The 18,321-nt window shown below is 34.5% G+C and overlaps 2 protein-coding genes across 2 annotated transcripts; one reads left to right on the forward strand and one right to left on the reverse strand.

The window, feature by feature from the left end:
• The first annotated feature begins 1,637 nt into the window (after positions 1-1,637).
• Positions 1,638-6,122, forward strand: LOC113727787 (uncharacterized). The gene is made up of 3 exons (XM_027252133.2): positions 1,638-1,911; positions 2,044-2,159; positions 5,377-6,122. Exons 1-3 carry the CDS (start codon positions 1,792-1,794, stop codon positions 5,741-5,743), a joined length of 603 nt encoding a protein of 200 aa, XP_027107934.1. The 5' UTR covers positions 1,638-1,791; the 3' UTR covers positions 5,744-6,122.
• An 876-nt stretch (positions 6,123-6,998) lies between these two features.
• Positions 6,999-10,271, reverse strand: LOC113723722 (uncharacterized). The gene is made up of 6 exons (XM_027246698.2): positions 9,925-10,271; positions 9,233-9,472; positions 8,952-9,125; positions 8,716-8,822; positions 8,247-8,545; positions 6,999-7,720 (listed from the first exon to the last, which is right to left on the reverse strand). Exons 1-6 carry the CDS (start codon positions 10,078-10,080, stop codon positions 7,194-7,196), a joined length of 1,503 nt encoding a protein of 500 aa, XP_027102499.1. The 5' UTR covers positions 10,081-10,271; the 3' UTR covers positions 6,999-7,193.
• Between the last annotated feature and the right edge of the window lie 8,050 nt (positions 10,272-18,321).

Raw genomic sequence — 18,321 nt, forward strand, 5'->3', positions numbered from 1 at the left:
AGGGTATGGTTTTATCATTTTGAGAATGGGAAAACGAGTTTTTAATACTCCAAAAGCACGTTTTATTACATTTTTCAATCTTGCATGTGCTTGGCTAAAGCGTTCTTCTTTTGATCTTGGACGAGAAGCATTTCGAAAATCAGACAACCAATATCTAATATTTCGATATGGTGTCATAAAGCCACGTGTGTGTGGATAAGCTGCATCACATAAATAATATTTATCTGTACAAAAAAAATATATATATCAAAATATAAATGTTTGTGGATGAAAATTACTGCAAAAAAATACTATTGTTAAAAAAAAATTTTGAATAGAGAATATCAGCTTGTTTTGTTTAATTAGATAATGATTTTGAATAGGGAATATTAGGTTGTTTAATTAGATAAGAATTTTGAATGTAATTAACAAATAGGGATATATTTGGATGATAAGATAAAGTAGTTGAAGTAAATCTCTTGATTCTTATCAAATTAAGCATTCAGCTACGATTCTTGTGCTGAAAAAAATACATACAAATTCAGCACTACTTAATAAGTTCAGCAGGTGAAATTTTATTTATCAAACACTCACAACATCTGAATGTCTGAATGCATTCAGTTTCACCACTTTTTTATGTTATCAAACAGGCACTTAATAAGTTCTGCAGATGAATTTTTATTTATCAAACACCTAAAACATCTGAATGTCTGAATGAATTCAGTTTCATCACTTTTTTATATTATCAAACAAATACTAAATTGTTAAGTATTAATCTGATACATTTGAGTGAATGTCATGTTAAATGATAAGTAAATATCTTATCACCTTTTTGTTGGAGCAAGTTTTGCCTAGAAAATTCAGTGCCATTTTATTAATTAAAATATTTTTTTTGTTATCAACACATTTGAATATGTTAAAATTTAAATCCATTAAATTTAAGTGTTAAATTGGGATATCAAATAGCGCCTAATATCTTTAGATTTATTGACTCGTATCATTTCCAACGGGTGTTGTTGTGGTATTCCCACTATGATCCTTTTTCATTGTTTCTCTCTTGCCTTGGTCAGTGCAAATTTGAGAGCCACTGCACAATCCAACAGTATCTATTTTTTTAAAAAGAAAATACGTCTATAATGTCAAAATAAACACAAAAGAAAATGGACATATCCATGAAAGCTTATTAGGAAGAAAAACTATAATTTTGATAGTTTGTAAAAGTTGTCACATCATAAATGTGGAAAAAGCTTATTGGTAGCAAAAAAATTATAGCCACGATAATTACCAAGCATTTACCTTTCTCGATTACCTAAGATGAATTATGAATACAATATACAAACTAATTTCTTTGCAAGAAAATAAAATGAGATAAAGCTAGAATAAAGCATGCATAATTTGTACGCTATTACAAGTATAAGTAAATTTATATAATATTAATCCACATAATAAAACTATCCAACACATTGTCAAACTTTTAAGTACTAAACTATTCCTTCTCTCATAAGAAAAAGAAAAAAGAAAAACAATGTGTTCAAATTTGTGCTCTTCAAGGAAAATTAGTTATGAGGACTCAAATGGAAGTATCTTAAAACTTGAAGGACCTCTTCAGCATTATACTTTCCTTTCACAGTTTAGCTCCGCCTAGAACGATAAAATCTTCAAGAAAGGCATAATCAGCAAACAGGAAAACAATCCGAGAAAAGAAAAAGAGTCAACCTTGGCTCGTCAAGTTCTTCTCTAATTGGTTTCCCACCTCGTAAATCTAGTCGTAAACCTAAAAAATTTACATGTTTTATCAATAGAATAAAAAATATGGAATCGTCATCGTCTCAACAGCAGCTAATCACGCCGGAGGACGTATTGGAATCGTTGATGAACGACGGAACCATCGACGCCATCCGGTTGAAAATCATCACTCAGCTCAAAGCCAATGTTAGTTACCCCAGAAAAAGACGCTTCGTTTGCTATAAAGGGTTGTCAATTGTTATCATTAATTCAGCAAAAAGCTGTCTTATTTATTCGGGTTTTCTTCCTCTTCTTTTTCTTGGCTTGGAAATTATTCAGGAAGAATTGAAGAATACGACAGTGAAAATGGTGGAGCAGAGTAAAGTTTTGAATACTCCAGGGGCAGAGAAGCAGACAAAAAGAGAGCTTTTTGATGCCCTTCGACAAGAACTTGAGTAAGTTTTCAACTTTCTGTACTAGATTAATTCTGTTTAGATTCCTTTTTATGCTCTTGAAACTCAAATTTGATGAAAAGTAGATCCAATAATTTGAGCTACTTACTATACATCATTGCTTTTGTTGTTTTATGTACCTAAAGATTTATTAGAGCTTCAAAAGTTGTGGTATTGTTGCTTCTTTGGATTTTTGAGTAATCATAGTTTTGAACTTTATGACACTGATTTTCATGGCTGTATTGGGAAGCTGCCTAAAACCCATTAAAGCGCCTGCTTTGCTGGAGTTGTTCCTAGGGATCATAATAGGTTAGCATGTTTTCGAAGTATTTATCAAGACGCGGAAGAATTCATTTATCTTTTGTATGAGATGCGCATGATTTTCTAAAACTTTGTATGTGTGTGTCTGCCTATGTATGCATTGAAGAAAGGAAATATATGGTACTTTGGCTGTTTTAAGTATGTCTTCAACCATGGTAAAGTAAATGCTCTACATTAGAAGATTCTTTGGGCTATGAGCTTGGATTTCGGTAGTCTTACTAGCGGAGTATATTAGTCTCTGTGTTTTGCTCATGTAAAAGTTAGTAGCTCTGGACCAGCTATCAATTAGGAAAGTATATAAGCCACCTTTGATGATCATACTTGGCTCTGTCATTTTCGTTTGCATAGTAGATTTCACGTCCTTCATTCAGCCAGGGACCAGGAAGACTACAGGCAGAGAGTAGGATGGAATTACTTCAGATTGATGTAGGGAACAAGAGAAGTGTACTTGATGTAGTGATGCTTCCTGTAAACAAAAATAAAATATTGTCAGGAGAGAAAACTGCAGAAAAAAGGCAAAAATAATCAATTATGGGGTTAGGATATTGGGATGATATTAAGTAGCAGTCTTCGTGCTCCTCATGTTTGAGGTTGGAAAGGAAAATCTTTCCAGAAGGGACGGAGTATGCTGTACAGGTTTATACTTGCATTCGACTTTATAATGGCGAAGTTGGGCCAGACTTAGGTAAAAACCTTGATCATGTGCAAGTTTTCTTCAGAGTTTCTTCTCTCTTTCATTTCCATAAGGACTGCACCTTGGTTGTGATTTTATTACTGAACTCAAAGTTAACTGTTTCTGCTCTGCATTTAGGCCAAGTTTGATTCAAGTTCAAAATTAGCCAGTGTCTTTTTTTTGGGGAATGTGCGATCACTTTTAGCACCAACATGGTGAAATCCTATTAAAAAATTCATCTATGTTTAAATGGGCTAATCAAGGCAGTCACACTTTGAACTTATGGGAGTAAGTTGTGGAGTTAATGGGGCAACAAAAGTGTATAAAGAATATTTCTTTACAGGCTTCTGTATGGAATAAATCTTTGAGCATCTCTTTTAGAAGTTTTGATACATAATGAGATGAAGCACATATGAGAATGAGGGTATAGTCTACAGATTCTACAATTTTCTGTGATCTCTGTAACACAATTCTAGGTTTTGAAAGTGATGAATTCCATAATGTCAGTAAACTAGAAAATGTTTTGCATGCAAGTATGCAAATTTGTATGCAAGCTTTTCACATAACTTTAATATAGATCACTTGTTGACTGGTTATGGGAGGGGACGAATATCTGTTAGAGACCTCTATCTATGAAATCTTTTAGACACAGCATCTTATGGAGGAAATGTAGATGCTTCAAATGTACTCTCTTGTCCCGGAAGCTTGGTTTTTTCCATAGGGAAGAGTAGGATTTAGCTTATGATTTGGTTGCTGTAGTAATTTGCCCTTGGTTGAGGCTGATTTTAGCAAAGAATTGAAGATGTATTGTTGTTTTCTACTGGCAGAAAGGGGGAAATTCTAAGGGTATGAGTTTGTGATAATTATGGAAGAAAGCTGGAGCATTAATGTAGAACATATGCTTGAATTATGCTTTGGCTTGAGAAACTAAAGTTCCACAAGCCAAGCTACAAGCTACTAAATCTAAGAAGCTGCTGAATTTCATGAACCATTCTAGCTGCTGAATTTCATGAACCATTCTACCAAGTAATCAGTTATCCTGGTTTAATAGCTGATTTTGCATAAATAAAGTACCTCTATAACTTTGCTGATATTGGAGTTTTATTGTTGACTTTGAACACTCCTGGAAATGGCTCCCAGTTGAACTAGTCGAAAAAGGATAACTGGAGAGGCTTCAATTAATCATAATCCTATGCAAAGTAGAACTTGTAGACAGAGTGAATGCAAAAACTGATTTGGCAGTTTTTTTGTGTTTTACTGAATCTATAGCTTAAAATGTCACCTCTACACTTCTGATCTCTATACTCTTAAGCATTGCTGAATATTAGGTTAAAGATTCGGTATCTGTTTAAGACAGCCAAAAATTTTAACAACTTTTAATTCCTATCTTAGCTACATGCTGATATTGAATTGCCTTCATGTTCAAAACTGATTGGCGTGACAACCAATTAATCTGCACTAGCCTAATTTCCTAATTTCAGAAACAAAGCTGCTTTGAAATTTTTGCATCATGTTATCTCTCTTATTTGTTGAGTTCACAATGTCAGTTACCCAAACATGGTGTATGATGTTTGTTGGTCAGCTTTTCAGTTTGATTATAGTAAACAAGCTGCTAGAGTCATAATTTTATTTGGTACGGCTTTGTATGTTGACAATACAAGTATCATGCATTGTCTAAGCTTGTGTTGATGATCACTGCATTTAAAGTTGGTTACGCAACAATATCTTGCACCTTTATGGAAGTGTCTGGGTTATCTGAAGACACTGAGGTTACCTAGATGTTAGTAAAAACTCAAGTTATCTTTAAATGTTGAGCCTCTAAACTGACAATACTCACCAAACTGAAAGTGCAAAAATGATTCATGGAGTTTTTTTTTTTTTTTTTTTATACTTATTAACCTTTTTAGATGGGGGTGGAACCATGTAGTGACTGATGCAAATTTGCCAGAAGGTTTTGTGAGGAAAAATAATTGGTCCATATTGGTTCTTGGTTATCTCTGAAGATATTCGACATGTATACGAACATGCACACACATTTTTTCCTAACAGAATATGGTTCTTTGAGTATGCATTAGTGGCAATTAAATGAAGACCGAGGCCTACTTTCGCATCTGCCCCATATATCGTGATTTTGGGGAAAGAGTAGTTGATTCATTTCTGGTACCCAGTTGCTTAAATTCATGGTTCCAAAATAACTTTTTTGTGGGTTTTGTTTGATTTGTGCAGAACGTCAGTGCTTGAGAAAGCCTCCAAGTCAGTGTGGGAGCTGATTTTGGATAACAACGGCATAGGAAAGGAATTAAGTCAAACAGTTGAAAAAGTTTTCTGTCGATTAAGTGGCAGGGAACCTCCATTATTTCCTCCTAGTGTTGAACTTGAACCAGAGAAAGGGAAAGAGAAAGAGACTGAAGAAAATGGAGGAAAGGAACAGGAAAACGTCATGGATAATTCGGATTCTTCAACAAAGAAGAGAAAATTTGATGAAATAGGCACAGAAGAGGGAACAGATGAAGTTGCTAGCAGATCAAATGCTGCTGCACCAGCCTCTTTGGATGATTCTAGTAGAGTACCTCCTCCAAGTGCAAAATCTTGAACCTTCATCAGTAGCTGCCAGGTTATGAGGACAAGATAGTCTTCTTAATCATCTGACTTTCCCTTTCCTCTGACCTAGTCCTTTTTCAGATTTGCTGTATGCCGCCCATTTAGAGAGAAATGCGTAGTGCTTTCCCAGAAAAGAAGGGGATTACATATCAGTATTTGAAGCATTAATTTGGTTTCTTGGAGTGGCATGCAGAAGACCTCTTTGTTGTATGTCCTAAACTAGTTAGGATGAAAGGTAGAGCCAGGGACTGTAAATACTGAAGGGAGTCAGATTTCCAAGATTTATTTTTTCGGTTTCCATGTAGCTTCTGAAGTTCAAAGAATGAGTTTTTCCATCTCCTGAGGACAATAATAATTGCTTCAGCACCCTACTCTTTTCCAGACAAAGTTACTTCCTCCCCCCATCATATTTACATTTTTCTGTACTTTTAACTTGAGGAAGTGATTCAAAGCCAAATTTCCTGGTTTGTTTAAAGATATTTGTTTGATCAAGCATCCGAGGATCTATGGATAGTGAAACAAGAAGAATAGGTAATTGAATCCAATCAACCAAGTCATTAGTTTGTCAAGATAGTATTGGTTGGTATATGATTTTACTAGTTTTTAATAGCATGGTCTTGAGTCTTGAATTTGGGGTGCATGAAGTTTGTTTTCCTGGGAAATTACGTAATCTACAAATATGAACACTGTCAAATTTAAACATGCTGAGAAACTGCTGGCATAAATGGACATGGAAGATTCCTCAAACAGCAGTCTGAGTTGGCTATGATTAAAACATTTAACAGTGTAAATTGGGCTTCACTAGCACTTCTTTCAAACCTTAAAGAATTAATCTTCATTGCACTAATAGATTAAAGAATTCAACTCAAGCTTTTTTTTCATTGTTAAAAAAAAATTAAGCTGTTTTTCTATTAATTTATTTAATATCCTATAAAAAGAAAAGTTATACATACTTAGACATTCTAAATTTTTCAGAAAAACATCAAGATTTTGTACACATGAATATAAATGTTAAGTTCAATTATATTGCTGCATAAAAAAACTACTAGAATAGCTAGGTACGTATCACAACTTCAACCAATTTTTTGAGTCAATTTCAAAAACCAATTTCCAAATTGAAAATTTGGAGACTCATTTGAATTTGTAGTATGCCATTAATGGCAACCGTGGAATAAAAATGCTGTAAACAAATTATCAAAGAAAATCTAGAACTCTAATCAGAAACTAAGCTTATTTGTAAACAGCAATAAACTAATCAATCTAATGTACTGGTTTCATACAAGCATAAACAAGACATTGATCATGATCAATGTAACCCTTACATTCCTAATTTAATCCTCATGAACAATCACCTAACTTCATTATTCTCAAAACAAGTCTAGATCCTAATTAAAATCTGCTTATTCTAATTAAAACCCTACAACCCTATTGTTCTTATAAATCTATATATCTTGGTTAAGAGCTAGAGTTGAAAATTCTTCAGTCATGGGATATGCAGCTAATGCATATGGACGGGGTGAATTGTTTGAAGTGCTTGTTGCCATACCCTCATCAATCTCTTGCCATGCCCCATCTGCTGACTCTGGATAGCCAACCAGACCTCTTGAAATAGTGGGATTACCTTGCATTATTTGTTCTAGATCAAGAAAGGGATACATTGATTTCACCCTTGCTACAATTGAATTCTCATCCGATGATGATGATGATGATGAACTTACCATCTGTGCATTATCAACTAACAAATGATTCTCAATATTGTTGAAGTTTAGTAAGCCCACACTACTAAATTCATTGGATTTTCTCCTGAGCTCTCCAAGAGCCATGGCATTGGCAAGATGGCTAGAGAAATCATATCCCACAGGAGTAACAGCAGGTCCTCCTGGTAGATGAATTTGATTTGCTAATTTTGCCAAATTTGCTTCACTCAACAGTGCCCTTCTATGGTTTTCCAACATTATGAGATCATTCACTGCCATGTCAAAAGGAGGAAAACCCATAAACATGATTGCAAAATATTTTTTTATGGGTTTTTCTAAGAGTAAATCTTATATACACTGACGATGTATATATTATTACGGTTGGATATACGATACATATGCAAAATTTGAGTTTTAAATTCAAATTCAAATTATGTGTCATGCATCTAATGATGAAAGTATATACACTGTTAGTTAGTGTATAGAAGATTAGTCTTTTTTCTAACTAGCTTGTCCCACCAACAAAATATATGTAGATAAGATGAAAACATAATATTGTTACCACCAGGAAATAATAATGTCTAATGTCATAAGTGGAAAGGATCCTACATACATTTCCACGAGGTTGTCTACAAACAAACTAGGGTTAGAATTAAAGATCAATTCAAGTAGTCTTTTAACTTGTCAAACCATTAGCTAGTGAAACCCTAAAATCAAGGATTAGCCAAAATTTTTATTCCTAAATAACTTGTGCCTTGGTATATTATTGTTTAAGCTCAATTGTCCTCCTAGAGATACCTGACATTTGTATATTTGAGTCCATCAACCGAGGAAGTGCTGCTTGTCTCAAATGAATAGGAAGGGAAGGATGGCTTGAGTAGGAGGGGAACTGCATCAGTCCAGCAAGAAATTGTGGCCCGTATCCATTGAAGTCGAGAGAAAATTCAGACAATCCATTTGCATTATTTGCATCAAAATAGAGAGATTCTTGAGATGGGAAAGGCCTTCGGCTCAAGACTTGTAGTCTTGGATCGCATTGCTTGAGCTTTTCGTAGTGTTTGTCCAGTATTCCTGGTGCAAATTTCACACGGTGCCTCCTACAAACGAGGCAATCACATGCACCAAATTATTTATCATAATATGAGATTTTATTTAATTGGGACTTTTTTTTTTTTTTTTTTTGCAAAAACTGATTAACTTAAATAGAATTGAACAATTTTTGTGCATGGAAAATGCAAAAATGTTTGAAGAAAATTCACCACCATACCTACATATGGGAGCTTGGCCTCCGGTAAAATCTGATGCTTGTTGCCAAAGGGTATGCTTTCGAGGTTGGGGGTTTGTTTCTTTAAAAAATGTAGGAGGTTGATGCAACTGCACAAATAATGGAAAGCATAAAAAATGGTTAATGACCAAATGATAAAGATTAATTGGTAACTAATTCTAGCAAGTAACTAGAAAAGAAGAACAAAATATTTTTACTACAAAAAAGAAAACATTCACCTCAACTTCAAGAACTCCAGGTTGATCATCAATGATAGTAGCCCTAATACCTACAATGTCTGACCATAGTATTTCAATCTTACTCTTCAGTGCCCCTTCCAGAACTTCCCACACCAATTTGCGTTTAGCATAGTAACATTTTGCTACCAAATGACCTTCATGCATTGAGTGTCTCTGACCCAAAAAAAAAAATCCCTTGTTAGTAGATTGAAAAAAAATGGTCACAAAATTTAAAAAAAAAAAATTTCTTTAGTATTGCTAGGTAAAATCAAGGGGATCACCTCCCATGTCCCAATTTTGATTGACAAAGCTGGGAAGTTGGAAGCCTTCAATTTTTCAGCATTGGACTGGGATCCAATATCATCTGGCTTTGAAGTGGGCTTCTTGGCCAACTTAGAACAAGTATTCTTGGTTTGTCTTCTTTTAGATAACTTCATCTCAAGCAAGCTTATGAGGGATGGTGACTTGCTCAATTTCAAACCAAGTCCGCCTGATTCTTCAGATGTGTCAATTTTCTCTTCCTACATAATATCAACATTGTAACATTAGAACCTGATAGTAGTATTTGGTGCAAAACCATTAATGAGAAACAGTCACAAACCCTAAATAGATATGCATGTTCGAAGACCTTCACATGTAAACTACTAGGAAGAAGAAGAAGAAGAAGATAATCCAAATCCTCAAGACATGGACCGGCCACAAGAATCTTAAACCCTTTGAGGAAACACACCAAAAAGAAAAGGAAAAGAAATTAAATGGAACATAAAAATTGAAAAAAAAATAAACAAAGAAGAAGAAGAAATGAAAGAGAATATCATCCAACCAAATCTGGAAAGACAGTGCTATTTCTCTAAACAAGAAAGCATGAACATGGTCCTAGAACATTTAGGAAACAAAACTTACAACTCCAAATCTGATTGGTATGGGATGAAAAAGAGATATCCAAAAAAAAAAAAAAAAACACAAAAAGTACCTGTTGTTGGTTAGGGAGTGATAACTTGATTCTTTTGGAGCTAGATTCACCTGAGCTCCCGAAACCTAAGTCAACATAAGTAAAAAGAGGAGGGTTTTGATAGCTTTCTTCAGGAGATGAAAAGGGTCCATTTTCGTTATCGTCTTCAACTAGCATCTTCAGATTCTTCACTGTTTTTGCCTGCTTTCCTTAACTATACAATGGAAGAAGGAAGTAGGAGTAGAAGTTCCAAGGCTCAGAATTTGGAGGAGGAATCAATCTATCATTAGATTCAGATTTGTTATAGTTTCATGCATGTATAGCAGGATATATATGAAGACTAAGCCGCTTGAGCTTAGCAGCAGAATACGGCGTTGAGAGAGAAAAGGAGAAATAGCGAAAATATCGAAAATGTTCGAGTGACAGCGGCGAGTTAAAAACGGATGATAGTTGTTGGTGTTTTTCAAGTGGGATTGGACTCTTTCTTGACAGTGGGGCCTAACAATGTGAAGTGTAACTCGATGATGATCTCCACTAAAAGTCTTGAACTCTTGGAAGCAGGAACAACTCCTTCAAATCACTATTCCATTTAGTTCTTCGTATGAAATGGTGTTGTGAAAACACTAAAGAAAAAGTACAAAGCAACGGAGTTACTTTCCTTGAGGAAAGAATTTATCACCTTTTCTCAAGATTCAAATTCATATTTTGCTTAGAGTTTTTTTTTTGGTACTAATTAGTGTTATGAGGGCACTTAAAGTGGAAGGTAACAGAGTTATTTACATATAGTCAAGATTAAAATTATTTCGACGGTTTAATCACAATGATAAACTTGCCACTATACCGAAAGACATTAGTGACGACTTGTGATCTAGTAGAAGGCAATAATAAGTTATATTGCTCTCTAATAAGGGTCTATTTAAGGTTCGGTGCATTAAAAAAAGACGCTTTTAAACATACTTCTGAACAAGTCTAAACAGTCATCCAAACTGTCTAAATTACAATAACATTGTATCATAAATCAAAAGACATTATTAATGAGTTTGTGATCTAGTAGATGGTAATAAGTTATTTTTTTTTTCTAGTAAGACTCTCTGTTTTTGAAAAATCATGCATATTTCGACCCTATACAATAACATCTTCCTAATAGAATGAATGAGTTTTGGCCAAATTACAAGTTACACAATCTTAAAAAAAACCCTATAGCTGCCGCACTATATCTCGACCCCTATGATTGGATGGAAGTAACTCTTCTATAGCCATAGAAGTCTACAATCATCCAAATTCTACAACAAAGCTTCTCAACAACTATAATAACATTGCATCATAAAGCGTTGAGTCAAATTTGTTGATTGTTAATTTTTAACTTTTTACTGTAAAAACCGTGCATGGTGTTATGCACTTTGGTTTTTTGCCAGATCAATCAGAATTGGTATACAACTTAAAAAGAACATATAATCTTGTTTCGTGTTTAATATGTTCGGGAATAGTTAAGTCCAATGGGCTAAGCTCGTCTCTCTATTTCTTATTCGAATAATCAAATACTTTAATTTTGCAAAATATTCCATATACCTCTGCTTTGGTTAGACTCAAGGGGTGCTTGGTTTGAGGGTATGGGATTCAGGATTTGGAATGATGTCCATTTTAAGTGCTTGGATAATAGGTACGAGATTGAAAATTTTGGAATGAATTCTAAAAAGTTAACAACTCTCCGTTCCCGAGTGAATTGGTGTGTTTTGTTAATTCCCATATTTGATTCCCAGACTCTTTGATGTCTCGCCTAATCCGTCGCATTGGATTAGTGCATTTCGAGGTTCCCTACCCTCCTTTTTGTCTTCCCAACCCCAATCTTTGACATCAACTAGCCCAGATTCTTATCCTTCTTCCTCCAAAGAAATTCTTGCTCTTTTCACAAACCTTCAAACTCAGCTATCTGAAGCTGTTGCAGAGCTCCAAGAAATTCTTGATCTTCAAGATGCAAAACAGAAACTCTCGCAAGAAATCAGGTCAAAAGATGCTGCAATTATCTGTTCAGGTAAACAGTTCTTTGTTACGTTATTTTAGAAAAAAATTAAGTCCAATTAACCCTTTTCAGTCATCTCATAAACTCGTATAAAATGGCACAAGTTATTTATTTATTTTTATGAGGAAGGCACATAAATAGTACGTGTTTTTTAATGCAAACAAACACATGTCGGCAATTGGCAATTGGCAAAGTGCTTAGGATATCTTCAGGAAAACAGCCGCCGGCGGCTATATAAAGGAAAAGAGAGAAATTCGCATTCAAGCAAAGTCCTTAAAGCAGTAAAACTGCATGTGGTGGTTAATTAGTTATATATTTCTTCTGCGCATACAAATGACGCAATTACAGTAAAACCTCTCTATAAATTAGTAGTTGTGGGACCATCCAAATTCTATTAATTTAAAGAGGTATTAATTAATCGATAAATTAGTAACTTATTAATTTATTGAGGATACTTATAATTCGAAGAAACACTCATTTAATCATCTAAATTTTTATCTTATCTTATTTTATTTTATAAAAATTATGAATTATTCTATTAATAAAAAGAGGCTAAAAGTCCAAGGAATATAAACCAATCCACATCTACTTGATTTGCAAGTATAATTTGATTCTATTAATGTTTTCAATGTACATACGTAACTGATATCATTTTTCTGTTATAAAGAGGTAAAAAACACTTAGAAATATTAAATGGCAGATGCCACTTCTATTTCATTAGATGCATACAATGAATCAGATTAACATTATGCATATAAATGACAAGAAGTTCATTCTTATGATAAAGAAACACGGAGTTTTCTTACATATCTTATTGTTAAATTATGGATTCCTATCTAAAAGATGTTCATAAATCAACAATTCATATTTTAGGAAAATATGGTACGTAATTTTAGTAAATTATTAATTTATGATATGAATGGGACCAAAGATTGTGTGAGTTTTTTGAAGAAAAAATTATTATCTTATTATTTTATCAAAGTTATAAATTTAGCTTGTTAGTACAAGTCGAGAAAAATTATCATTTAATAAAGGTTATTAATTTATCGGATATTAATTTATAGAGGTTTTATTGTATATTTTGGAGAACCTTTTAGAAGAAGCCATCTCTTTAAACTATATTAGTATGCCAAAAAGAAAAGTAAAAATGCTGAATTAAATTCTAGTGATGGTAAGAAAAACACCACTGTACCTTTTTTTTCCTTTATATTTTGCATAGACAAAAGCATTTTTTTAGTCTTAAAACATTATCAACTCACGGTCACTTTTTTTCTTAATTTGCAGTTTTGTAGAATATGGTCTTTTGATAAATATATATCTGCTTTAATTGATGGTTTACTAAAAGTTTAAAATGCACCTATTGGCTTTTTAACTTGCAAAATTGGCTTGACTCCGGAGTTTTCATTTGCACTCCCCGAACGAGTAAGAGTAAAGAGTTATTTTTTGGCAAATGTTATTGTCACTCCTAGAAAAATCTCTAACACTCTATCCTCTCTTTAAAAACATAAAAGGAGATGGAGCACTAGAGGGTTTTTTTTTTTTTTTTTTTTTTTTGGGAATGCTAATATCATTTTTCTATTTTTCGGATGTTCATTATATTGCTACTAGTCTGGGATGTAGTTCTTATTTTAAAGGATGCGACACAAAAATAATATCCTTGTGAATGCAAGTTCTTTTGATCGAAAGTCTACTCAATATGCACGGCAGGACACATCAATAATTCAATTATTTGAAAGCTAAAGCAAACATCTTCTTGGAACAAATTAAAAGAGTAAAAAAATGTTTTAGTTTTGTCAAGAAAAAAAATATTACCTCCAAAGTTGTGCAAGGGCTTTTGCTTATGGATAAGTATCAAGAAGATATAATTGGAGTGCGTTCAAAGGGCTAGAATATTTGGTATTGAAGCATAAAAATTGGGAGATGGATAAACTTGATTCCTTAATAAAAATATACATCAATGCAGCACGTGAAATTTGCTTCTTTTTCTTCTTCCTTTTTAGCACTGACCAGTGCAAGGAAAAAAGAAAGCTTTGGTAGGCAACCATAGGATTTGTGAGGGAGGGCCTTCCTCAAGTCTCCTCTTTTCGATCTTTATTGGACCTGCATGCGCATGCCCATCGTCATATGGCAAAAGGGTAACTTTATACTATTTGCATCTTTCGTGATGATGTATTTTTATCCAGATTTCTTACAAGTCTTTGGCTGCTCGATGATTAATGCATCTGAGTAAGAAAATGACACCAATCATTTGTTTTTTCCGAGAGCACTCAGCACCATCTATCTTCTTAAGGTGATGGTGACTGGTTGATAAACTAATCGATCTCATGTACACTATTTTGATAATTAGTGAGCCCTCCTATTATATTGTGCCGTTTTTTGTCTACACAGAGGTGTCCGGGTCAAATTCTTACGGAGTCCGACTAATTTCCTGCGGCCCAGGAAAGGAGGTCTCACTCCACTCCGAGCACGTTAACAACAGAACTCGAACCCTGGACAAGTCAGGAAGGTCGCTATACCCTAAGGAGGGGAAGCGGACCATTCGAGCTATCCCGTGGGGATAGAAGACCAGCCACGTAAAATGGCAAGTTTGTGGGAAGCAGGGGTTGAACCCCTGATCTCCAGCATCATCAAAGATGGTGATGACTACTGGATCAAATGGCCAGTGGCGAGTACTCATTGTTAGAGAGTGCTAATTTTACTCGTAAGTTCTACATATCGATTGTACACATCAATTTTTTGAGCTTGAATACTAGTTTGTACTTTACAACGTTAGGAAAAAAATACCCTTTAGACGCTTAAAAATTTTCCCTTATTAAAAATACCCTTATTCTTTCTGCTGGTGGAAGGGTGACAGTTTCAATGGTCCCCAGTCGATGTTTCCAATTCCAACCCCAAATAATCGGCGCCCACCCTCCACTTCTGCAACTCCGTGTCTTGTATATTGCTACACTTCCACCAGCATCTTCCAATAGTCATCTACATAAAAGATCTTAGCTCAAAAATGAGATTCAATACTACTCATCATGGTTGATTAGTGAACTGTGCCTTTTGATGTTGAACAAGAAGTGTGCTTTCGTCCGGAGTTTGAAATGTTGAATACAAACAACAGTTGAACTAAGAAATGAAGGCAAGTGGTTAATTGATGAGCACGTACGTCGTGAGATAAACAAATGTATGTATGTGTAACCAATAGAGAAAAAGAGGAGAAATTATTATAACTTCGTAAATCCTACATATTTCAAGCATGAGCAATAAACTAGTTGTTGCATAGAATAGGACGACAAAAATTGTAACCAATGTTCAAGAGAGATTTGTTTGGATAGTTGTTTTCAGTGGTGTTTCCTTGATGAATATTATCATAGTATAAAAGGGCCTGTGCAAAATTTGTTTAGATATTTTGTTTCTTTTGATAAGGATAAGCCTAGCTTGTGGGGATAATTAACGCAGCCAAACTGTTCAAGCTGATAATGCGCATTAACTTTTCTCATTTAACCTTAATAAATTGGATTAGCAGTCAAATGCATCATCACTTCATTAAAGAAAGTGAAAAGGAAATGCAATCTATGTCCATTCTATGTGAGATATCGTCACAAACTCATGCATCAGTTGTGATTAACGTTAAGCAATCTCTACTTTATGTTAATAATAATTAACTACAAATCAATATCACATGGGGCTTTCCAGTTGAATTATAATATGGAAATCTTTGACGAACACGCTTGCAATCTATGTGGGCTCCTGAGAATAACTAGCCTGCTTGACTATCTGGATTCTGGTCATTTTGCATAAACTCATGTTTCTTGTTCCATTTCTTGCTATTGGCCATTGCCAAATAATCACAAATTTTATCCATCACTATTGACTCATTCTTGATCGCCTATGCTCGTTTCTCTAATTGCATGTCTAGTCACCTGACATGCAGTTTCCATTAGGCGGATTGACAAATCCTACTTTTTTCCACAATCTCTACTCTCTATCTTGCTTTGTCATAATTGAGGTAATCATGGGATTTAGTCTTTTATCAACTATCTTTGTAGGCGTTTAGAAGAAGATGAATGGATGGGATCTTTGTGGGTTATATCAGTTTAGGCGTCACCAGAGGATTGGATTAGGAGGCATTCTTTGAGACGTGAATTGAGCCATATATATGCAGTCAAAAAGAAGCCTCCTTTCTAGTACTTCATAGTATCTGCACAAATCTAGCTATTGAGTTTAGTGACAAGGACGACTTTAGTAATGATGTCCCATTTTCAGTCTAAAACAGCCAAAAAAAGAGAAAGACCAACTAAATCTGTATAGCTTACGGTTAAAGGTTGAAGTTCAAGAAAAAAAAGATGGCCAATTGATCATCGACTTCTTGGAGGTTTCCTTCGTTGGAATGGAGATGGATTTGTCTTTAATACATTCCAAGAATAAATTTACCCAATTAACATGAATCATGAAATAAAAGATATGGTTTGGTTTCAAGAGATATTCTTTTTGTGCATGTAACACAAATTTAGCCTTTTTGCAAGGAAACAATACTCAATTGAGGTGATGATCATGCCAAATCTTGACACTGTAAAGGCCATCCAGTTTTTTAATTCTACCTTTGTCTAAGTTGTAGTCTTTCAATGAGATAAAATGTTTAGATATACAAAACCTCAAGGCTTTTGGATCCAACTCTTTAACTTCTTCATCACTAAATCACCCTCTTGAGATCAGCAAATTCTTATGATTTTCCTTGATTAAAAGCTAAAGATTGCTCATTCAAGATTACACAAGCCTCTTAGGCTTGGAAAGGTTTTGAAACCTGTAATAAAAAACACATGGCATTGTAGGTGTGAAATCAGTTAAGCAGAAAATTGATGGACCATACCAACCCACTTGGCCGTCCAAGGAAAAAAAAGCCCTACCAAAAGCTATGGGATGCAAGGGAAGTGCCATGAAAAAGTTATAACTTTATCTTCCATGATTTCCCAAGGATGCAGACACGTTCTTAGAGTCACTTGGCATGGAACAAATTGTGATTTCAACGTAGTTTCAGACAACTTTTGCTTTAGAAAATGATTGATTTGAATCATCTCCCTTGGATTCAGGGGGGCCCCTATCAGTTGCATTCTCATCTGCATTCATTTCACTTCAATTGTGGTTGGAGTTGAAGCAAAAGGAATTTGTGTGCTGAACTTTCAATGTCTTCAACTGCAATGATTATCGTTCCAGAATCAACTACCCCCCCCCCCCCCCCAAGCTTGTTTTTTCCTCTAGATTTTTTAGTATAAAGGGATTTATTTTGAAGTAGAGAACACATTGCAAATAGGAAATAGCACTTGCGACTTTAACGGATATGAGTTATTGCAATAATAATGGTTTTTTTTTTTTGGGTACATAAAAGTTTGGATGGATTTAGCTCTGATCATCACCCATGCATCGTATTGCTTCAAGAACCATAAGTCGATCACATGGGTTGCCTACCAATACAGCTCTCATATTGGCACACACAACCTATTGTGAAGAAATGACCCATTTTTGCCAATTGAACTATAGATTAGTTATAGAGTTTCACATTGCTTCGAGGACCATAAATCGATTATCGGTTTCAAGTCGTCCACCAATATAGTTTTCATATTGGCACACATGACCTATTGTGAAGAAGTGACTCATTTTTGCCAATTGAACCATAGATTAGTTACTGAGTTCTTACGGATAACCTACCAACACAACCCTTGCACTACTACACATGACTTATTGTGAGAACAAGTGACCCGTTCTTATCAATTGAGTACTTTCGCCTATCAACATAACCCTTACATTGGCACACAGTATCTATGTGAGTAAATGATCCGTTCTTATTAATTGAACCAACTTGTACTAGTAATAATGGTTACACTATTGAGAGTCAAAACCTTTGAATTATAATCTGAGTGGACCTTTAACTACTTGAATTTATCCATTTTACCCTCAAAGAACACAGCTTTCTCCACCAAATTTTTAGCCAACAGGCCATTTTCTTCAAAGGATCAACTTCCTAAATTATCTCTACTGCTGAATGACACTTACCTCTCTTGAATATATCCGACTTTCCGAAAATTTTGAGTGCCATTTTGATCCCAAAAACATCCAGAAAGCATTTTCTCTGTAACAATATTTGGTGTCGAGAATAAGTTAAAATTTCAACTTATTAACGAAATGACAAATGTGAATTATAAGCAGATAACGAAAAGAGAAATGTGCTTTTATTCCAAAATAATCCCCAAAATAATCACATGGATCTGTAATCACAGAGTCGATACCTTCTCAGAATCAAGAAATGACAAAGTCTAGAAGAATTCACTTGTTACTTTCGAGTGATACTTGCACGAGCAAATGGGCGAGAAGAATATTAGCGGTTGTTACTGGATCCATGCGCGTGAATGGGA

Source organism: Coffea arabica, chromosome 2c, assembly GCF_036785885.1.
Source record: "Coffea arabica cultivar ET-39 chromosome 2c, Coffea Arabica ET-39 HiFi, whole genome shotgun sequence".
Classification (NCBI taxonomy): Eukaryota; Viridiplantae; Streptophyta; class Magnoliopsida; order Gentianales; family Rubiaceae; genus Coffea; species Coffea arabica.